The sequence below is a fragment of the Ceratosolen solmsi genome, unplaced genomic scaffold (assembly GCF_000503995.2).
Source record: "Ceratosolen solmsi marchali unplaced genomic scaffold, CerSol_1.0 scaffold56, whole genome shotgun sequence".
Lineage (NCBI taxonomy): Eukaryota > Metazoa > Arthropoda > Insecta > Hymenoptera > Agaonidae > Ceratosolen > Ceratosolen solmsi.
This window is the reverse complement of record NW_011948425.1, coordinates 5,801,693-5,822,206: the sequence shown is the minus strand read 5'-3', so window position 1 is coordinate 5,822,206 and position 20,514 is coordinate 5,801,693. Positions and strand designations below refer to the sequence as shown.

General features: G+C 30.3%; 2 protein-coding genes across 4 annotated transcripts; both read right to left on the bottom strand.

The window, feature by feature from the left end:
• Positions 1-4,574: 4,574 nt before the first annotated feature.
• Positions 4,575-13,870, bottom strand: LOC105362935 (uncharacterized). 3 transcript variants are annotated; one of them, XM_011500483.1, is made up of 2 exons: positions 13,771-13,870; positions 4,575-4,944 (listed from the first exon to the last, which is right to left on the bottom strand). In XM_011500483.1, the coding sequence occupies exons 1-2, from the start codon at positions 13,840-13,842 to the stop codon at positions 4,657-4,659; spliced, it is 360 nt and encodes a 119-aa protein (XP_011498785.1). In that variant the 5' UTR covers positions 13,843-13,870; the 3' UTR covers positions 4,575-4,656. The 3 variants fall into 3 exon arrangements, with proteins under 3 accessions (XP_011498785.1, XP_011498787.1, XP_011498786.1); XM_011500485.1 differs by lacking the exon at positions 13,771-13,870 and adding an exon at positions 8,583-8,604; XM_011500484.1 differs by lacking the exon at positions 13,771-13,870 and adding an exon at positions 8,135-8,237.
• Positions 13,871-17,869: 3,999 nt separating this feature from the next.
• Positions 17,870-19,839, bottom strand: LOC105362934 (acylphosphatase-1). The gene is made up of 4 exons (XM_011500482.1): positions 19,573-19,839; positions 19,421-19,437; positions 18,559-18,668; positions 17,870-18,168 (listed from the first exon to the last, which is right to left on the bottom strand). Exons 1-4 carry the CDS (start codon positions 19,715-19,717, stop codon positions 18,054-18,056), a joined length of 387 nt encoding a protein of 128 aa, XP_011498784.1. The 5' UTR covers positions 19,718-19,839; the 3' UTR covers positions 17,870-18,053.
• Between the last annotated feature and the right edge of the window lie 675 nt (positions 19,840-20,514).

Sequence of the window (20,514 nt, the reverse complement as noted above, 5' to 3'; positions counted from 1 at the left end):
TAATTTATATTAATATATCGGAGAATATTTTGTTGACCGCATTTGGTATCGCAAATATTAATTATTTACTTATTTAGAAAATACGATTTAATTATTTATTATTAAATTGTTATTCGGTAAGTAAATCACAAGCTTTATTTGTCATTGAAGCTTCCGAGGGGTTTATTCGTCAGTTATACGATAGTGCCGATGATATATTTTTATCAACTTCTAGGTCGGGTCATCAGTTTCATTACATATCTAATGGATTAATAAACGCTTAATTTTTCAACAGAAAATCAAGTCATCTATCACATCGTATATTATCTTACCTACTATTTCTTATCTATACAATTGCATAATAATTTTTGTCCACGCGTATTCTTCAATAATTAGCAAAGTATTATTTATTTACAAAATACAGAGTATTACGCTTAATGATAATTATTTTAACATTTAAAAGTCCATAGTCATTTTACGATTAAAGAAAAATATATGGCAGCCCATAGAAGAAAAAGGATAAATAGAATAATCATACTCTTCGTTCGGAAACTGTCCCATCCAATCAATATGTGTCTACAGCTTTTAATTGGAGGCACACCACAAGCCATCTAAAATATACATTAAACTTAAGATTTATCGATGTAAATAATAATATTAATAGTGATTTATTTATTTATTTGAGATTATGTATAAAAAAAAATAATAATAACAATAATAATAATAATAATAATAATAATAATAATAATAATAATAATAATAATAATAATAAAGCTCATTTAATTTTTTATTATACTACAGGTAATAAAATGGCTATATAAATAAAATGTGAATAAAATCAATGGGTATTAAATGTATTGTCATCATTCGCATTTTACAATCATTTTCTACATAAATAAATAAATACTAAATAAGTTAATTTTTATATGATATTATATAAGGTCTTGGATTTCGATGAATTATATTAGAAATGAAGCATTGGAATTCAAATACTTTAATATGATAGGGGCTAAATATATATATATATATATATATATATATGTGCGTGTGTGTGTGTGTGTGTGTGTGTGCGCGCGCGCGCGCGCGTGCATACTCAAATGATTAATGCATGTAAGTAAGAATTATATTTGCCAGAAAGAAGATTAATTATCGTCGTATAAGATCTAAACGAATTTTACGAACGGTGCCTTAATGAATATCGATTTCATCATATCACGCATTTTGAACATAGGAATTATTAATTTTCTCAATTTTGTTAATAATTGTGATTTATGTCATTTAAATAGAAAAGATTGCATAAACGAAAAAAATATCTTGATGTGTAATGAAGAAAAGAGCTTAAAGTAGCACACGATTGTGGCATAAAAAAATTGGCAGAATAACATTGAAAAAATTAGATTATTCGAAAAGGAAATGTCGATTAATTGATTAGGTTGTATTAGATGTTAAATAATTGTTCTCTCATTCAAGAAATCTTCCTACCTTTGCTTATAAGTATTATCGTACGTGTATATATATATATATATATATATACGTACTAATGGATACACGGGCGAACACGCAGGAACGCGCACACAATCGTCTATTTACTTACTTATTTATCTAATTAATACTGGGATCTGAGAATTGTCGCAAGGGAACGTTAAAAATATCGGTCTTATGAAGATTATATAGAGTTCGTTGAACAATTTTATTTTTAGTATTCTAACCTCACGCTCTGTTGGACATTCGTCGAAATTGTTAGTTAACCTCGTGACGCTATTTGACGGTCGCATCTCTATTTGAACAGCTTTATCTCGAGTTAATTGCGTCGACTTACTTTTCACTAATGTAAACGTATCAAATATTATATTAGTCGAAGCCGGGAAAGCTATGATTCTGTCGTCGTCATTGAGCTCGGAGACAAATTTTATAACAAAGCTCGTAACATTTTCGTCTTCTTCGCGATTTTCCCCTATTTAAAGCAATAATTTTATTATTTCAACGAGTCGTTAAAGCATATTGTAATACAAACTGCGGATGAATTATTAAAATTGAACGTTACCTATGTCGTTGCTCGAATTTCCTGCAATTCTGGCTTATTGGAATTTGAATTTTCATTAAAATATGCCGTGCGATTGTGGAGAAAGGCAAAATTTTTAATTAAAATATGCAATATAAATTGACAGTGCAGCTTAAGCTTAATCGTTTATATGAATCAAACGTGATTTCAAGATCTGTCCAAATACAACTTGGTCAATTTTTCTTAATAATTATGACGAATAATTTTGTTTTTTGTATAATAATAAATAACAGCTTGTAATTATAGATAAATTTATTATAACAGATTTTAAAAATTTCATAACAAATAGATAAATTGTCATTTGTTTCGATTTACTTTATACTTCATGGACCATGACAATAAATATAACGCAATGGTTTGAAATAACAGTTTCACAATGCTTGAATAACACTTTTTTTTTTTTACAATTTTTCTTTACTAATTGTTAAAAATAATTTCTGATATTTAGATTATAAAGTGTATATTATTTCCAGCTAAAATTCTAGCTAAAATTTTAATACTACTTAGCTACACAGGAATATAAAAATATTGTCAAATTATTTAATAATAAATATCATCATAAAAGCAATTTTTGTTAAGTTTATTTCAAATTTATAATTGTTATTATATGAAGATAAACAGTAATTTTGAAATTATCATAAACTATGAATATTTATTATGAAAATTTGTTTAAAATCACTGCAAGTATTATTATAAATACACACACTGTTGCCAATGAATTGCATGTGAATTAAAAAAATTGAAAAAAAAAAAAAAAATAAATAAATACGATAAAAAAAATAATAAATGCAATTATTTACAATTATTTGCCAAAGACAATTAGCTGTTATAAATTATCTCTGCTTATTTGATCCTAAAGTAACGAGATTTATAAAACCCTATGTCATACATTTAATAATTCAAAAACAAAAATATATATGTTAATTACAAAAATTTTGTACGTATATATAATCACAATATTTTTTTACTGCATTCTTGTTTTTCGTTTCTTTTTCTTCATTTAATTTTCATTATTAGGCGTTTAAATTATCAAACGATTCTTGAAACTAAGGATATTAACAATCAGTTTCTAACGTTAAATAAATAGAATTTTATTCAACTAAATACATTGAAATTGCCTTTCGTAAGTTTACGAGTTTGTAATGGGCATTGAAAATTATTTACAATAATTTTGGACATCGTTTAATAGAATGGAATATAAATGCAAATTGAAAAAGTAAATTGACAATAAATCAACGGGTAAATTTTAAGATTTAGAATATAAGGCATTTAGAATTTACATAAAATAGATTATTAACGCTCGGAATAATATTGCAAATGAATGCCTCATTATGCATACGATTGCAATTGATTTTCTGTACAATCAACACGCATATGCAAATAAATGTACAATAAACATTACGAATGGCAGTTGAAATTGCTTGTTTGTTTGTTTGTTTTGTTTTTGTTTTTGTTTTTGTTTTTTTTTTTTTTTGCTTTTTCTTTTGCAAGTCGTAAATGCTTAATTAATATCATCTAAATATATGTCAAATGATTATAAACGAATTGAGCATCAAATTTCGTAGCAGTTGGCTGCCCTTTTCTTATCGGACAACAGATATCCTTGACTTATTAGACTTATTACATTTGCAGAAATATCATTCAAAAATGCCTGAACACGATATAAAAAGAATTATTAAGCTCGATTAATTCATCGAATAAGTAATATTATCAAATAAGTATGAAAACTATGAAACGTTCGGTTCCTTTGTTCATAATCGGTTTTACAATAATTATACTAAATGATAAAGTAACTCGGGCAATTATTAGAATATAAAATTTATAAAACATTGTCGCACGAATCCTAAAAGATTTTATTTGAATAAAGCTTCACAATTATCGTTATTATTACTTTTAATTAAGTTCTCTACAGTCCCGAGTCACAATTGTACAGCTCGATCTCTTCATCCACTACATTAATGCTGAGATTTCTAAGTAAACCGCACTCCCGCTAATAAATACTATTCTGTACATATAACACATAAAAGTATTTCGTTTGCACGACTATTTATAACTAGCGAGGTGACTAATCATTTTGTACCCATTAAAAGCGATAGCTTATTTCGTATCATTCATACAGTGATCGATCAATGTGCGAAAGAAATTCAAATATTTATTGTCCACTTTTCATTGATCCCTTTATCCGGATATTATTACACTTCCCATATATACAGCTGAGATTTACATCTAAGATATGCATAATATCTTTGCGGCCGCCATGCTATTTCCGTTAGTGGGCTGCTAGTTTGAGCAAAGCAACAATTACAACGTATATAATGCACGAAAACCTAGTCTCAGCTGTACAACAACAACAACAACAACAACAACAACAACAACAACAACAACAACAACAACAACAACAACATCCAACGGGCATTTATTGTCATAAGTTCCTGAATAAATACGTCGTTTTCTTAACAATGTGATAAAATTAATTGCGACACCGCCTGCTCGTCCCGTCCCGTCCTTTCTCCCTTTCAACTTTCAATCAAGCTCTCGACGAACGCAGCAGCGACGTTAAGGCTCGCAGTTAAGGTCGATATTCGGCGGTGCTCGACTCCTCATCGTAGACATCATCATAGAAGCTCGTACTGACTGAGCAGTACGTAGATGAGGATCCAGACGACGAGGGCGACGATCATGGAGATGAGAAAGAGCGTCTTCAGGTAGTGCCAGGGACTCTCGAGCCGGTGATCCGGCCAGATCTTGGTGACGGCGCTCTTGCAGGCACCGCTGTGGCAGGGCACATCCTCGACGACCGGTACGACCCCTGCCACGACTTTCATTTCGCCGAGCTCCGTGTCGCCCGTATCCCGGGTGTTGCAAGACTTGGATAGGCCGCCCAACCTTCCTGGAATATCCATCTGTGGGCAAGTGGAAGGGCGTAAGATTAATATCACGCGCTGATCATTTCTAATTTCGCTAATTTCTAAATTCGCAATAGCTACATTCGTCATATAGATTCTTTTTTATTTTATATTTCTTTTGTTTTATTATTATGTGCAGGATTTTGTACACTGTTGTGCGCTTTTACGGAATCAATACAAATGTGCGTAAGTTTTATTTAACGTCGTACGCGCATTGGACTGTGCATTTTAAAATCGGTATAGACTTAAGATTTGCCAAGATCATTTAGATTAAATTAGTTATTTTTCAACAATTGTATTTTAGATGCCTCATGTTAATTAGATTATTGATTAGTATTAAAAAGTAGAAGAAATGTAATTCTTGCGAAAGGAGTGATAGCGTTCATATATTTCAAATACATCTCGTATGATTTTTTGTTATTTAGATTTCATTATTTTCAAATTATTTCCCAGCAGCTTTCAGTAAATTTGCTAAATATACGTCAAATCTTGATAAGTGAACGATCCTCTCTGCAAAAACGCGATATAAAGAATAAATACAAGATTACGAAAGATAAATATAAACACTCGTTGCTCTACTCTTAAAATTTCTATTATTTCATAGAAGTCTTTGATTAAAGAATGAAAATAATTTTTAAAATTAAGGGTATAAATTTCATCTATAAATTTCATTATTATTCGGGAAAATGTTGGGGTCAAAAGTATTGCAATATTTGATTTGATTATATTTTGATTAAATGTAATTGTATTTTAGATATTTTAGATATAATTAATTTATATAGAGCATTGTCGTAATATATAAATAACATTGTATACAGAATGTAAATATTGGTAAATTCTAATATTATTTAAACTTTTAGAATATTTCATGATAGCGATAGATTATTTCATTCATTAATTATATATTATCTCTATATAATCGAGATAATAATAATTCAAGAAATTTTAATTTCGTTAAAAGTATTAATTTACAATATTTTTAAATTTCTAACACACACACGCGCATATATATATATATATATATATATATATATATATATATATTTAACGACTAAGACATTTTTTATTAAGAAATTTATGTTTTAATAATACTCAAGATTAATCATTTTAGTAAAAAATTTTGTTTCGCATAATAATAAATATTATTTTTTTTTTCAATAATACTTTAAAAACATGGAAAACTGTAATCACTCGCGTTTTATCGGTAGCAGAAAAAATAAGACTTTTTCAATATTTTACAGTTTCAGTATATTATTTACAGATAAAAAATTTTACCAGTACTTGTTCGATCGAAAATTCTTAGAATATAAATAAATTCTGTAAAACAACTAATTATATTCGCCATAGGATTTTTGTTTAAGTTTCAATTCTTAAGTACAATCGAGATACGATGGATCTTTAATGAAACAAAATTAAAAAAAAAAAAAAAAAAAAAACATACAGTTTAGCAGTTTAGCAAAATTAATAAATCTTTTATGAATACAAAAGGTTTATAGTTTTAACAAATATAATTAATATATAAAAATTAATTCTAGTATACATTTAAAATTACGTAAAAATAATAATAACTTGACACTTTAATTATATTTTATGTGATATATAAATAAATAGGATTGTTAATAATTGTATTGCTTCCATCAATATATGCTATATATTTTTATTTATTGTTAAATTTATGTATCGCGTGAAATTTCCGAGATTGTAATAGTTAGAATAAGGCATAATAAAAATAAAATAAAATAATAAAATAAAAATGTTATTCATTGATTTGGAAAACTTCTCGGAGCAGACAAGATTTAATATTGCCTGTGTGAGTTATTTTTTATTATTTTTTATTTTTTATTTGATAAAACAAAGATATTTTAATCAATATATATATACATATATATATATATATATATATATATATATAATTGCGTGAAAATTAAATTGTAAATATAAAAATTTCGTGCAGTTGCTTTAGCTTCTATTTAACTAAAAATCAATCATGTTACATGAGCAATTTAAGTATAAATTCTCTAATTTCAATATTAAGTTATATATTTCAATTTTTAAGACTACGGGGAATTTCTAATTAAGTGACGCCACGAATAATAAATCGAGCATTGAATTTACAAATATAAAATACGAGATGTAATAAAAGTCATTGCATTTCAGAAAGTAATCTAACGTATTTATATACGTTCGTTTAGCAATTTTCATGTATTACAACTATTCCGTATTGTCTATTCCATGATTTTTCGTCAAAATAATTCTAATCACTTTTTTCCTCTTTATAAATCAAAATTAATTTTCTACTTTGCACCGTTATTTTTAACATATTATTTTATGAAAAATTGTCAATTTGTTGGAAGACGATAAAAAAAATGTTGTTATGTAAATTCAATAAAATGATTGTATTTTCTAGAGGCAAATAAAAAAAAAAAAAAAAAAAAAAAAAAAAAAAAAAACAATCATTTTCACAAAAATCATCGAAATAATTCTAATTTGACTTATTCAAGAGTAAATTATGCGAAAGTATGCTTAATGCGATACAATCTGTATTATTTTCAAATTGATCAGAGTTCCTGGACAATAGTCAAAATACCACAAAATTTCATAGTTTGTAAAATCATGGAAATTAAAGAAATTTGTTAGTTTTGAATGTTATCTTAAGAAGAAGAAAAAGAAGAAGTGGAAGAACCGTTAGTTTATTGCAATAATCTTACTGGAGGATTTATGTTGTTAAAATTAAACAACTCTTGCCATAAAATTTTTATCGACAAATTATGTATGCGAATTTCGTATGAATGCCAAAGTCTCCTATTATTATTATTATTATTACGTGTTCTCGACAATATTGTACTACCATAGTACTAGACATACCTCTTTATTAGGCACATTACATCTGTAACATTATTTCTATCTCAAATCGGAAATCTTTAACAGCAACATTAGCGATATGTCTTGAAATAATTTGCCGTAAGGAAAAACTGGCGTCGATCAACATCGATATGGAAAAAGAAAAAGAAACGAAGAGAAAGAAAGAAAAAGCAAAAAAAGAAAAAAAGAAAAACAAATGCAAAAGCAGTTGTTGATTATACGACAAATTCACGATTTAAGATAACTAAACTTCAAAGCACATTGTCCTTATATGCGTGTAGAATACGGACATTGGCGTAACAGAGTTTCGTAGTAAGCAACATACTTGGATCGCGCTCTCACAAACTTTCGTTACACACAAAGTAACGGCACATCAAATCAGCCCAGCATTATCAGCATCTGACCCCCATCCCGTAGCTGATATGGCAACTTTTCCAAATTATTATACCACGGTTGCGCCGTGCTTCCTAGATTTCCTCCATTGTAATGCCGAAGGTCGAACGACTGAAGCGTGGATATCGAAAGGCAAATCGCGAGGCTCGCAATGGTAAGCCACGCCACGGCGCGACGAAGCGTCTAATCCACGCACGACCAAACGTCTGATCTACACACGACGAAACGCGGAACTGTTATCAATTCGCACGAAGGAAAACTCTGGCATGAGCCTATGCGCGAAACGTTGGTAATTTCCTTCGTTCGGGCCGAAATGTGGCGCTCGACTTACTTAGCTGCTGAATCGCGATACTATGCCGGGCACAGCAAGACCGTTATACCTAATCATATCAATAACTTTGTCTCTTTCCTTTTTTCCTCCACGCTCTACATCTTATTGATGATCGTGAAATCGGCCACACACGCACGCACGCACACGCGCACGCACGCACGCACGCACGCACGCACGCACACACACACACATGTATATGGGAGGCCGAACTTGTTAATTGTCAAAAAGAAGCCTCGGTCTGTGCAACATCTCATTGGCTGCCGTGATAGAAGGGAATTATCCGATCAGGCCGATGCCATCAACGAGCTACAACGATCAAGTAGGAACTGACTAGTTAACGTGAGAGGCTGTCAGAGGACAGTACTGCTATCAATTGTTATTGGAACTCGACCCTTCGTTCCTCTCATGCGCGCACGCACGCTTCAGTGCTTTAAATTATTTGTTTAAATGAGGCTGCATGCGTGGACGCGTGAGTAGGTGGGTGAAACGAGAGAGTAATCGGTTAAGTATTTCTGTGGATTTTATTTTTATTTTTTTTTTTTGCCTTTTTCTTTTGTATACGAATTTGATGTTGAAACTTTTATCGTTATTGGCCAGTGGAGATAAGATCGCTTTGAATCGTTTGATAAAAGCTTATATCGCAAGATTAATCTTTATGGGGAAATAATTGTTCATAAATTGTACAAAGCCAGGCAAAACGAGAGCAGCGCGAGAGAAGACTTTGTTCGCGTACGAAAATATTGGCGTATCGTATTATTTATTATTCTTGTTATTTTTACATTTTGCCATTAAACTTTATCATTTAAACAAAAAACCAATAATCTAAGGGCAATTGGAATTGTGCGTTAAAGAATTAAATTTTGATAATTATAATATTCATTTCATAATATTGCCTAAGCACTATTATTTTTGTTATACAAAGAGAACAAAAAAAGAAAGATGAAAAGCAGATTAAAAAGTCAATTGTCAAGTAATATGCCATTTGAAATTTTCATTAAGAAATTGGATTTTCGTGCTGGAAACATTAGTGTTTACTATGGTATTATAGTTTACTCGTGTGGTTATTTAATGATCCTATCTTTATTTAATGAAACTTATTTCTACAAGTTAATAATGCTAAGAAAATTGAAAAATTTTATTTATTCAAATAGGTGAAGAAAGCGGGAGATGATAATGAATATTTTAATAAACTTATTCACCAAGCTCTAAGATACTAACAAACTATTAAACTTTTCATAAAGCCGAACTTTATTCCTATCGATTATTTATCATTCGGCATACATCAAATTAATATGAGATTGTTGTATTTTCACTTTCAAGATTGTAAGAGTGTAAGCAACTACCAGTTTTAATGCCTAATATATAATCTTTAGGCAATTGATATATATATATATATATATATATATATATATAAATTATGCTTTTAAAAATTAAAAAAAAAATTTTTTACGTTCAAGCATTTTACGCCATTTTATTCTTCATTAATTTTCCTTTTCGACTTATCAACCTATTCGACTTACTGCTATTACTAATGCTAATATACGTATAAGAGATTTTGATGATATATATGTTGCTATTCTTTTGATAATTTGTTATATATACACACGAACTATTTTATTTTTGAGTAAAATTTATTAATTTATTGATATTGTGTTTGAATTTCTTTATTATACCGATGTATTTAAAAGTTGAAGTTTTATGTCGTAATTTGCAGTCAGTGTATTTGAAATACTTAAAAACAATAACACTCGTAAATTGTAATTTTCTTATTATCATATTTATCATTATTGTTCTTATTTAGAACGTTTGAAAAGTTTTTCTTTTCTTTTTAAGGATAATCAATAAATTACCGTTAATTTTATATTTTATAATACAATTAATATTCACGATATTTGAATCGTTTGATTTGATTAGCCGTAATGCATTGATAACACTTATAGGAAGGGATATAATGCGGTTTTGTATAATATAAAAAAAAAAAAAAAAAAAAAAAAAAAAAAAAAAAACATTTTGTCCTATTGCGCTTACACAATCAGTTCCGACTTATTTCTACGAGCGCATAATTATCGAATTGATTAATACTACTTTACAATGGGTGCCATCTGTCATTGCATTGAACGATTCTTTGAATATTTTATGATTTATTTTTATACATTTTTCCAAAGAATTTGAAGATGCGCAGCGACCAAGTCGCGATAAAAAAAATGACACATACGACACAAGTCGATATGAAATTTGTATTGTCTTATCGCAATGTAATTATCTGCATCGATTGACACTGATCTGATAATAATTATGTTATATATGCGCGCACACAGATATACGCGTATGTACGTATGTACGTATGGACACACACGCGCGCATATAATCATATTATCATACATGTATTTATGTATGTAAGAAATAGAGGAGAAAGCTAAGTTGTATCGTAGTTGAATTGCGAGCCTACCATCGAAAGTGAAAGTATAAAGCGAGGAAACTTTTCAAGCGTTTAAAGCTCGCTCAAACTGTAAAGTCAAACTTCATATGCACATTAAAATCTAGATCAATGTATTTACAAAACACGCATAACAATCAGTGCATTTGTATAATCAAACGATTTACTCAGTTGTAAGACGCATATCTTAACTGATCATTAGAAATGTAATTATCAAAAGATTAATCCGTGACCTTGTCTACGCAAATCTTTATATAAAAATATTCGTGCCTTCGCTCGTTAAATGCATATACTTTTACCATTTTTATTGGTCCCGATAATCCTTCTAAAGGGTGCTCAATTTTTTTTTTTTTTTTTTTTTTTTTTTTTTTTTTTTTTCGTCTATTTAGTCTACATAGTCCTAGACGTATTTATTAGCTTTGTATTGTCCCATATTAAGTAGGCAATAATCGTTGGATAGTTGTGAGCGAAAGCTTGGTTTTTAATGGGAAAATGTCAAGGGATTTTCCCATCATCATCGTTAATTATATTGCGTTACTTTCCCAAATGAAAAAGGGAATTATTAAACCTTATCGTTTTTAAAGTGTCGTCTCTTGCATTTCATGGTTAGTATGCTCATCCCCATCACCACAATGTATCATTCTGATTATATAATTACATTTATTATCCATTGAAAATATGATAAAACTAAAGATGTTATGTTTGCAATGCTCCAACCACTAATCCGAGCATAAGTCGTAGAAATTAATTTTTAAGGAATCTAATCATTGGCTTATTATGCATTGCCGTGTCACAATTATGCGACATGTTCGTAGCAAAATAAGATCGATTTTAATTAGCCAACTTAACAATTACGATTCAAATAATTGCTCGCGTGCAATTATTCTTGTCGGCACAATGTGGCCAAATATCTTTGTCATATATCTATTTTGAATTCTAACGCAATTAATTGGTCACCATCGACAATCTACCTCCTTCTCTCAATGAAATTACCTCTGTCGCTTGCGACAACTTAACTCTGCATCTACCGTTACTTTCCTTCTGCATTCCACGAGATTTAAATAACATAAAGTAAAACAAAAACAGAAAAACAAACGGGACCAACGTAATGTAGGTAGTGAGCTTGCGCAGCAACAAAGGTCCGACTGCCTAATCGTGCCCATTCAATTATGTCGACAAATTGCCTTAAATTAGGAAAAATCGTCCCGAGCCGAAGGAGCGATTGCAACTACACGGCTAACAATGGCACGATAAATGCGCAACGTTGCGCATGAAAAAGCCGTAATGCGGCTAAGCCTCAAACCGCAGGAGGGGAAGATTATTTTTTTTTTTTTTTTTTTTTTTTTTTTTTTTCTTAATCGACTTGCGTCGTAAAAGCAACGGTTCGCAGATAATCGCGATAATGGCTCTCACGATACCGCGATTCATACTTCGCGTGGCGACTAATGAGAATAGGTTTGTCAATTTGTTTTGTCAATCGAAGCTGATAACGTTTACTATGTGAGACAGAGGCAGATGTAGTTTATAGTTCTATAGTACTACTACTGTACTAATTGATAATAGGTTGGTTTGGTGCTGTGTAGATAATAATATTACGCTCGTTTCGTATGCCGCGCTTCCTGTTTTTCTTTTCTTTTCTTTTTTTATCCTCTTTTCTTCGTTTATCGCAACGAAGTCGACAATTTACCTTAACGCGCGACGTTTTTCCACTTGTATTCCCGTCTTTTTTTACAAATTAGTCAATCCGTTCCTTTGACTTGTTAACTTGTTGTTTTAATAATAGCGCGTGCAATTACGAAAAGAGGAAAGAGATTATGAAACTTAGATGCTTTCTACGCGCACAGATAATGCAATCGTTCAATTGTTTGGAAAACAGCGCTGAGAAAGTTATTTATTATTGATTATTTCAATCGAACACTTATGGATATTCTCGCAGATTCGCAATAATGTACTCAACGAGAGTTTCGCGTAGATTTTTTGTTTGGTCGCTCAAAGTGGTCGTTCAAAAGTCGAGACGAGTCAAAGATTCTGGTATTCGAAGAGACAGACAGACAGACAGACACATACACACGCGCGCGCGCGCGCACACACACACACACACGCACATTGAGAGAGAGAGAGAGAGAGAGAGAGAGAGAGAGTGAGTGAGAACGATTGCGACTTTGAGGGACGGGAGTAAATGAGACAAACGACATATTATAAGCATACGAAATAAGCTGTTTTATCTAGCGCTACTGGCAAAGTTTCGCAATTAACAGAATAAGTAGAAGCGAGTGGACTCGTTCATTGGGGAACTTATTAACTCATCCACGACACGCACAAGTATTTTCATTCATTGGGAGATTAATATTTGGAATTAGTCGACGCCACCGAGTATGATACTACGAGCGATCGATCCTGCCTGTGCGCAACATTCGAAAATACCAGACGAAACAAGATGCTCGAGGTACACTCGCGTCTCCCATACGGGATTAGAGTTCGATCAAACGACATGTTACGTAAGTGGACTAAGCAGAAATTTCAAAGAAAATTCAGCTTAACTCGGGTGTCCTCGACTTTCTAAACCAGCTTTACATGCGACTATCGGCATCTTTCGATTCGCCATCCTTCCCGCGCTTTCTCTCCCTCGTCCCCGACCCCACCCCACGTCGCGCGCACACAGCCACCCGTCCCCGTGGCCTCCTCAACGCAAAAAACGAGGAAAGAACCGAGGCGAGTAATAATAAATAATAGGGAAAGGGACAGGGAAGGAAAAACAATAGCAAAAAATAAGGAAAAGAATGCAGCCAAGGGCCGTTACCTGCTGGGGATGCCAAGTGTGTTTGAAAAAGCTCTTGAAGCACCTCATGCTCGCGGTCGTGCGCTCTTCCATAAAGGTAAGCTCGAGCAAGCGGTCCCGGAGCAGCACGGCCTCCTCCTCAGTCGCTGTCCATCGCGCGGCACCCACGACCGGCCACGCCAACTAACTGCCCTCGGCGATAACCCGATAGCCGAGACTGTGACCAGAGAGGACCAGACACCGACCCTGACCGAGCGGCACCGAGGCGCAGTGCTCGCGCGCTCCACGAGCAATGAGCGATCGCGACTAGGACGAGCGACTCGCTCCAGCAGCCGCTGCGCTCTCGGTGCCACTAACGTCGGGGTCTTCCATCACTTCGTCGCTTTAGGCTTCGTACACAAGCGGCTCGCCGAGTCCCGATATCTCCTCTCACGCTCGTACTAATTTATCCGAATCATCGATTCTGTGTGCGCGACAGTCCCCGGTGGGTTAGCAAGCATCGACAATGCGATCGGCCGTATCCTTCGTTAGAAGATGCCTCCACCAGTTCTCCGATATAACGCTTTTCAACGAACAAATTAAATGCCCAATTTGCATTGTTTGGAAAAATTTGGCCAAATTCAAATCAAGTCAGCGATAGTTGTATTGGTGATGATGTAGTTCTTATTTTGGAAAGTCGTCGACTTACGTGCCTTGGGAGACGAAATTGCAAATCTAGCGATGTAGAATGCATAGACGCTCGTTGGCATTTTCATCGCAAAATTTCTCATTATGATCGTCGGCTTTGAATTAATACCTTTTTTTTAGTTGGTCAGCGAGAATTGCATCAGCCAATAGCATGGACGAATCTTAAAATTCGCGTTAAAATTTTTTTTTTTTTTTTTATATTATTGATAAGGCTCGACGGAGCCATGCACATTATTCCGTAAAACTTATAATTCGATAATTCCTGTACATTTTATTACGATTTCTTTAATTTATCCTTGTTTCCTTTTTTTTTTTTTTCTTTTTTTTTTTTTTTTTTTTTTTTTTTTTTTTTTTTTTTTTTTTTTTTTTTTTTTTTTTTTTATTTTAATAATTGCGCGACTATAGTTTAACGATATTAAAATTTGTAAATATAAAAAGTTTCGTACGTAGAGTATTAATGGCATATGTACGTTTACGAATATTAATGATTAGACGCTTGAGGCAATAACTTTTGTCGGAATAACATAAATTTCCTTAAAATTATTTAAAAGCAATTGAACTTTCATTCAAATAGCATTCACTTATGTTTCAATTTTGAAGTTCTGTAGAATTAAAACTATTTCATTTAACTCACTAAATGTATTTTTTCAAGTATTTGATCAGTACCATATCAGTAATACTTAAAATGCCTTTAACAGGTATTTTGGCAATTAAATGATCTTTAAGACATGTAACTATTTTATAAATTAATTTCTCTCTCTTTCTCTCTCTCTCTCTCTCTCTCTCTCTCTCTCACTCTATGTTGCAATAATCTAATAACAGCTCAATACGTTACGTTAGAATTAACTTTTTCTTAACTATTTAATTATTTGTGATAAAAAAAAAAAAAAAAAAAAAATATATATATATATATATATATATATGTGTGTGTGTGTGTGTGCGTGTGTGTGTGTAATTTCTGATATATATATTTTTTTCGAATAAAACGACTATATAACTTTAAGCTTAAAACGAATCATGGATCAATTTCACTTGAAAATATACTTGTCATCGTTTCACAAAAGTTTTACGCAAAAAAAAAGAAACTTTATAAAAATGTAAACTGCACATGTACGGATATCATTTTTCATTTACATTTTTTCCCTTAAATTATTGAACGTGTACTTTAAAAATTATTATTCAATCTTAGAATATGTACATTTATCATTAAAATTCCCCCATTACGATACCAGTGAATAAAACATGTAATAATTGCATTTCTACTTACTAATTTTATTTAAAAGTGAGATATTAATTAAAAAAAATTGTTTGGAAAAACCTAATCAATAATAGCAAATGTTTGAGTTTCTTGAATAATAGTTTTTCAATCGCTATTTATTCATAAATTGACATAACATTAAATTTAAAAACAGAAAGTAAAATTTTAATTTAATTTAATTAATCTTGCTTTCATCAAGCTTTAACATTGTCAATCAGCATATATTATAGCGTATAGAAATATATATTTTTTAACATTTAGAGCAACTAAAATAATAATAATACGTGCAATTACGCGAATATTATATTAAGTCTTACTATATTCATTATATAATACAGTTATAATTGGTATACTTAAAGCATCATCTGAAGATTTAAAAATAAAAATTACTTCATTACGTATACGCGAGAGTAGAATATGATTGATTAACACTTCTTTCACTAGTAATTATTTATTAAAAAATGCTTACAAAAACTTAACGACAAATGAATAATCTTATTTATAATTTTCTTGCATATAATTACGGCGATTTTCATTTGTCAAAACTTTTTCATAAAAATTACTTTGACATTGAGTGTTATATATATTATTAAGCAAATTTAATATTTGAAAGGATATAAGAAAATTCATTTATGGTTTTACTAATTTTTAATATTTAATATACTAACGTTTTGCAGGTTTTGTTCTCTTATTTTTTTTTTTTTTTTTTTTTTTTTTTTTTTTTTTTTTTTATTGTCTTAACAATGTCAAAACTTATAGATCCAAGGTCGTAGAAATACTAAAGGTATTTCAAAAATGGAACAAACAAACACTTTTAGGCTGATAGTAAATTATCAATTATTCATCTTTAATTTAAATTTTATTTCTTATATACGATATGTATAAAGAAAATGAAATAATTGTGTATAATAAATAATGTAAGTTCAGTGATAATAAGTCTAGGGAAATACTAGAATTATAAAAATATTTAATTAGCCTATTTTCTACGTCAGGAAAATATTTTATTATTTAAAAAGCAATAAAATAAATTGTTTTAATATTAATCGAAGTAGAAATATATTAAAATTCATCTAGCAAACGTTAATTAATATACATCACTTAAGCAAGGAAACCTACACAAATTTATCTATTCATATATAAAAAAGGATAAAATAATAATAAACTATATTTAAAAAAATTTTACACAATTAAGATTAGTATAAAATATTTATAACATAACGTTACAATATATCGTTAAATATACTTGCATTTTAATTAAATTTAAAGTAATTTTTGAATCAAATGAATGACTTAAAAATACTGAAATTGATTTAATTTGTTTATACCAATATTTTAATTTAAAATATTTTTATTTTCATAAAAATATTTCATAATTACGTGGCCTTATAATAATTAATTTAAATAATGTAATATACAATAATATTATTAGATTTTTATTTAATGATTCATGTGTGAAAAATGATCGTTTCAATTATGCAACGTTCATGTGAAATTGTCTTAAAACAATCTTGCAGCTTCACAAAAATTACACAAATACCATTATATCATTCATAATTGGAGAAATAATAAATGAAAGTCTAAAATTTGTGTACCAAAAATTTTTATGCATAGACATAATATCGATATTTTTCAATTTTAAGCAACAAAAATTTATCTGCACAATAATTTTTAAAATCTAACAATTCCTTTTAATTACATTTGGTTGTTATATCTACCTTCATCGGTATTTCGTCGATTATTAAAATTTTAATCGTATCGACATTTCTAATAATTACCTATTTTAATCAGAAATTAGAGAAAAAATTCATGATTCCTTATTAATTGCCAAGTATAATTGCAGAATAAATGGTATAAAATTTGTAAATATTTGATTAATAATAAATGATGCCTTAAGACTCTTTGAAACTATCGTCTCTTATCAATACTAATTTATATTAATTACAAAAATTAGTTCTACGTTTTTGCTTCATTGTACAACAACACAAAATAAATTAGACTATTTATGTAAGTATTATTGATGGTCAGTTAACATTATTTAATGATAAAATAATAGGCGAGTACCAATGACTAATGATAAATCTGTACATTGTAAAAGAATCAGGAAGTTATTAATACTTATTTAAAAGAAGATAATATTACAGGGGAAAAAGAGGTGGGGCAAGACATAGGCAGACAGAAAAGTATACGATAGTTTGTTGATATTTCTCGTTATCACATTTTCTAATAAATTTACACGTAGGTATGATAAAACATTACTATAGTATGCAAAACAAAAAATTAAATGAAAGCTTCAATCATTTTCTCTCTCAAATGTTAAGGCATGCTAAGTAATACTTTATGAAATACGTTATTATGGATGTTATTTCTTAATGGTGAAGTTATGGTAAGTCAAATTATTCAATCCTTTTTCGTTTTTGAATTCAGCCTTAAGAATAGATGATTTTGGACTGCCAATATATTGAAGCCAATTTTTCCTAATGAAAAAGAAAATAATGAAATAACATTTATTAATTAAGGATGAATCGACAATGCATGTGTGTGTTAAAAATTGCTTTTAACTTAATTGAATAAAATTGTATAATAATTATAATTATGAATAACCGATATAATAAGATTGTAGTTATTTCATATTTAATTTTCAGTGGCATTTGATGCAAGAATAATGATATCCTACCAAGTCCAAATAATATCAATATACCTGCACAAGGATAATAATTTATGATTAAATTTTAAAGTATTCTGCATTTAAATATAATGTTTAATTTTATTACTCTATAGTGCTCAACTTCATAAACTGGACTCGATTGTCTTATTTTATCTACTATGTTTAAAATTTTGTTAAAATATTAAAGGATTTAACTTACATTTCATCAATTTTACTCATATTCCCTTCGATGTAACCACGAACAGTTCCATCATTGGTATTCATACACCAACCATTTAATCCAAGCTCTTTCGCTTTCGAAGCAGTGAACTAAAGCAAAGAATCATTGAGTTATTTATTGCTTAAGAGTTATTCTACAAAGTAAAAGTTATTTTCTAAAAATGCTAATTAATGCGCGACTCCCGTGTATGCTTAGTTATCTGATGATATAAGAAGCTCGGTTGTTAAAGTACCATACAACATTGTCGTATTAAATTCTATAAAGCGACGTTGTACATATTTATGTAATATGGTTCGACAATCCAGAAAATTTATTATGTAATGCCTGCATATACAAAGTAAATTGAGAAGAGAAGCTGCATAATCGAGATGTTTATTGAAACGTAAGAACATTATGTGAAAATTTTTTTAATACAAGCATCGAATGATTAATTACATCGACATAGCATCGATTTTATAGCATTTAAGTATATTTTTGGCAGCTCTCTTACTCGATATCTTATTGATATTTCAATCATGAAATTTTACTCTTTTAACACGTGTAAAATGTACGTGAACACGTGTATAATTTGCTTCTATCTAAACAAATTTTCACACTTTAAAAGCAGTTTGCTAAATAGATATTTGAATTTGTCGCTCTTTCTAGTCGACGACCATCAGTTTTCAGTTTTAGAAACGAGAGTGAGCCACATTATGGATTTAATAACGCCAAAGTTGATAACGACTCAGTCGATAACAATATGTAGAAAATTCTTAAAATGCATTATACACTTTTGGATTTTCTTTTTTTAACGATTTTCTAAACAAGTAAACTTCGTCCTTCGTGTTATATAATATAATACCTTTCTGAAGAATACACCTGTGGAATGACAAAATACAAATAAATAAATAAACAAACGTGTATGTGCGCTAATGTGTAAATATATCCTAATATTCGTTATTTAATTAATTCCGTATTTCTATGGAAGTTTATAAAATTTTGTCTATCGTATACCTTGAACTTTGCCAAATACTTCGAAGTTAACTCCTATGGTAGTCATTTTTTCTTCAGGCGTCGCGTACTGCCGAATGAGAAGTAAAAAAATCAATATCAGAGACGAGTGAACCTCGAACTTTTTTAAAAAGTCGACAATTATCATTCTATTGTTATTCGCAATTCATTTGTAACAAATGAAGTTCTCAGCATATTTTCTCGTAAATACAACTACTCGAACGACTGGAGTTACTCGCTTAGTCAGTCGTAACCAGATGTCGCTGGTAGAGATAAATGAAAGAAAAGAAAAAAGAAAGAAAGAAAATGAGATTGGGAGCAACTATAGTAATAGTAATGTAGTATATTATAAAATGTAGGGCTATTATTGCCGTGCCTTTGTGTCGTTTGGAATTTCTTCATTAGCTCGTAATGTCTTCTTAAAGCCTCTTGTTTTCGCGCGCGTCGAGAGTTTTTCGTCGTCAGACATTATTGCCCGTTTCTCTTTTCCTTTCGTTTCTTTTCTTTACATCAGTGCTTTGCTACTAAAGGTTAATCATCGTACTAGTTGTACGGTTCGGATGCTTTGACAGGCTCGAGTGCAACCATAAAGAACATTTTCATTTGTCGACGAACAAACATCCAACACCTGCCCATATTAATGAGACAAGTGTGGACGATGCGCTTATTATTATTATTATTTTTTTTTTACTTACATATCGTATATTATTCGATCATTTTTTACAAATCATTTATGGCTTTTAACATACTCGGGCGTTAAGTTTTAACGCTCCTTCCTGGTGCGTACGAACATAAATTGCATTCTCATAATAATCAACCAAATGCGCTCAGATTTTGAATTCTTCCTTACGCACGTTCCACGCACTGAAATTCAAACCCCAACAAGCGATTGCTTAAGTGCATTATGAATTATTGCGTTTCATTTTCAAATACTTTTATCAATCG

Coding starts and splice junctions, on each gene's coding strand:
- LOC105362935 (XM_011500483.1), bottom strand. CDS start 13,842: ATGGAAGAGCGCACGACCGCGAGCATGAGGTGCTTCAAGAGCTTTTTC. Junction 4,945..13,770: donor ACACTTGGCATCCCCAGCAG/GTAACGGCCCTT, acceptor ACTTGCCCACAG/ATGGATATTCCAGGAAGGTT.
- LOC105362934 (XM_011500482.1), bottom strand. CDS start 19,717: ATGATAATTGTCGACTTTTTAAAAAAGTTCGAGGTTCACTCGTCTCTG. Junction 18,169..18,558: donor ATGAGTAAAATTGATGAAAT/GTAAGTTAAATC, acceptor CTTTTTCATTAG/GAAAAATTGGCTTCAATATA.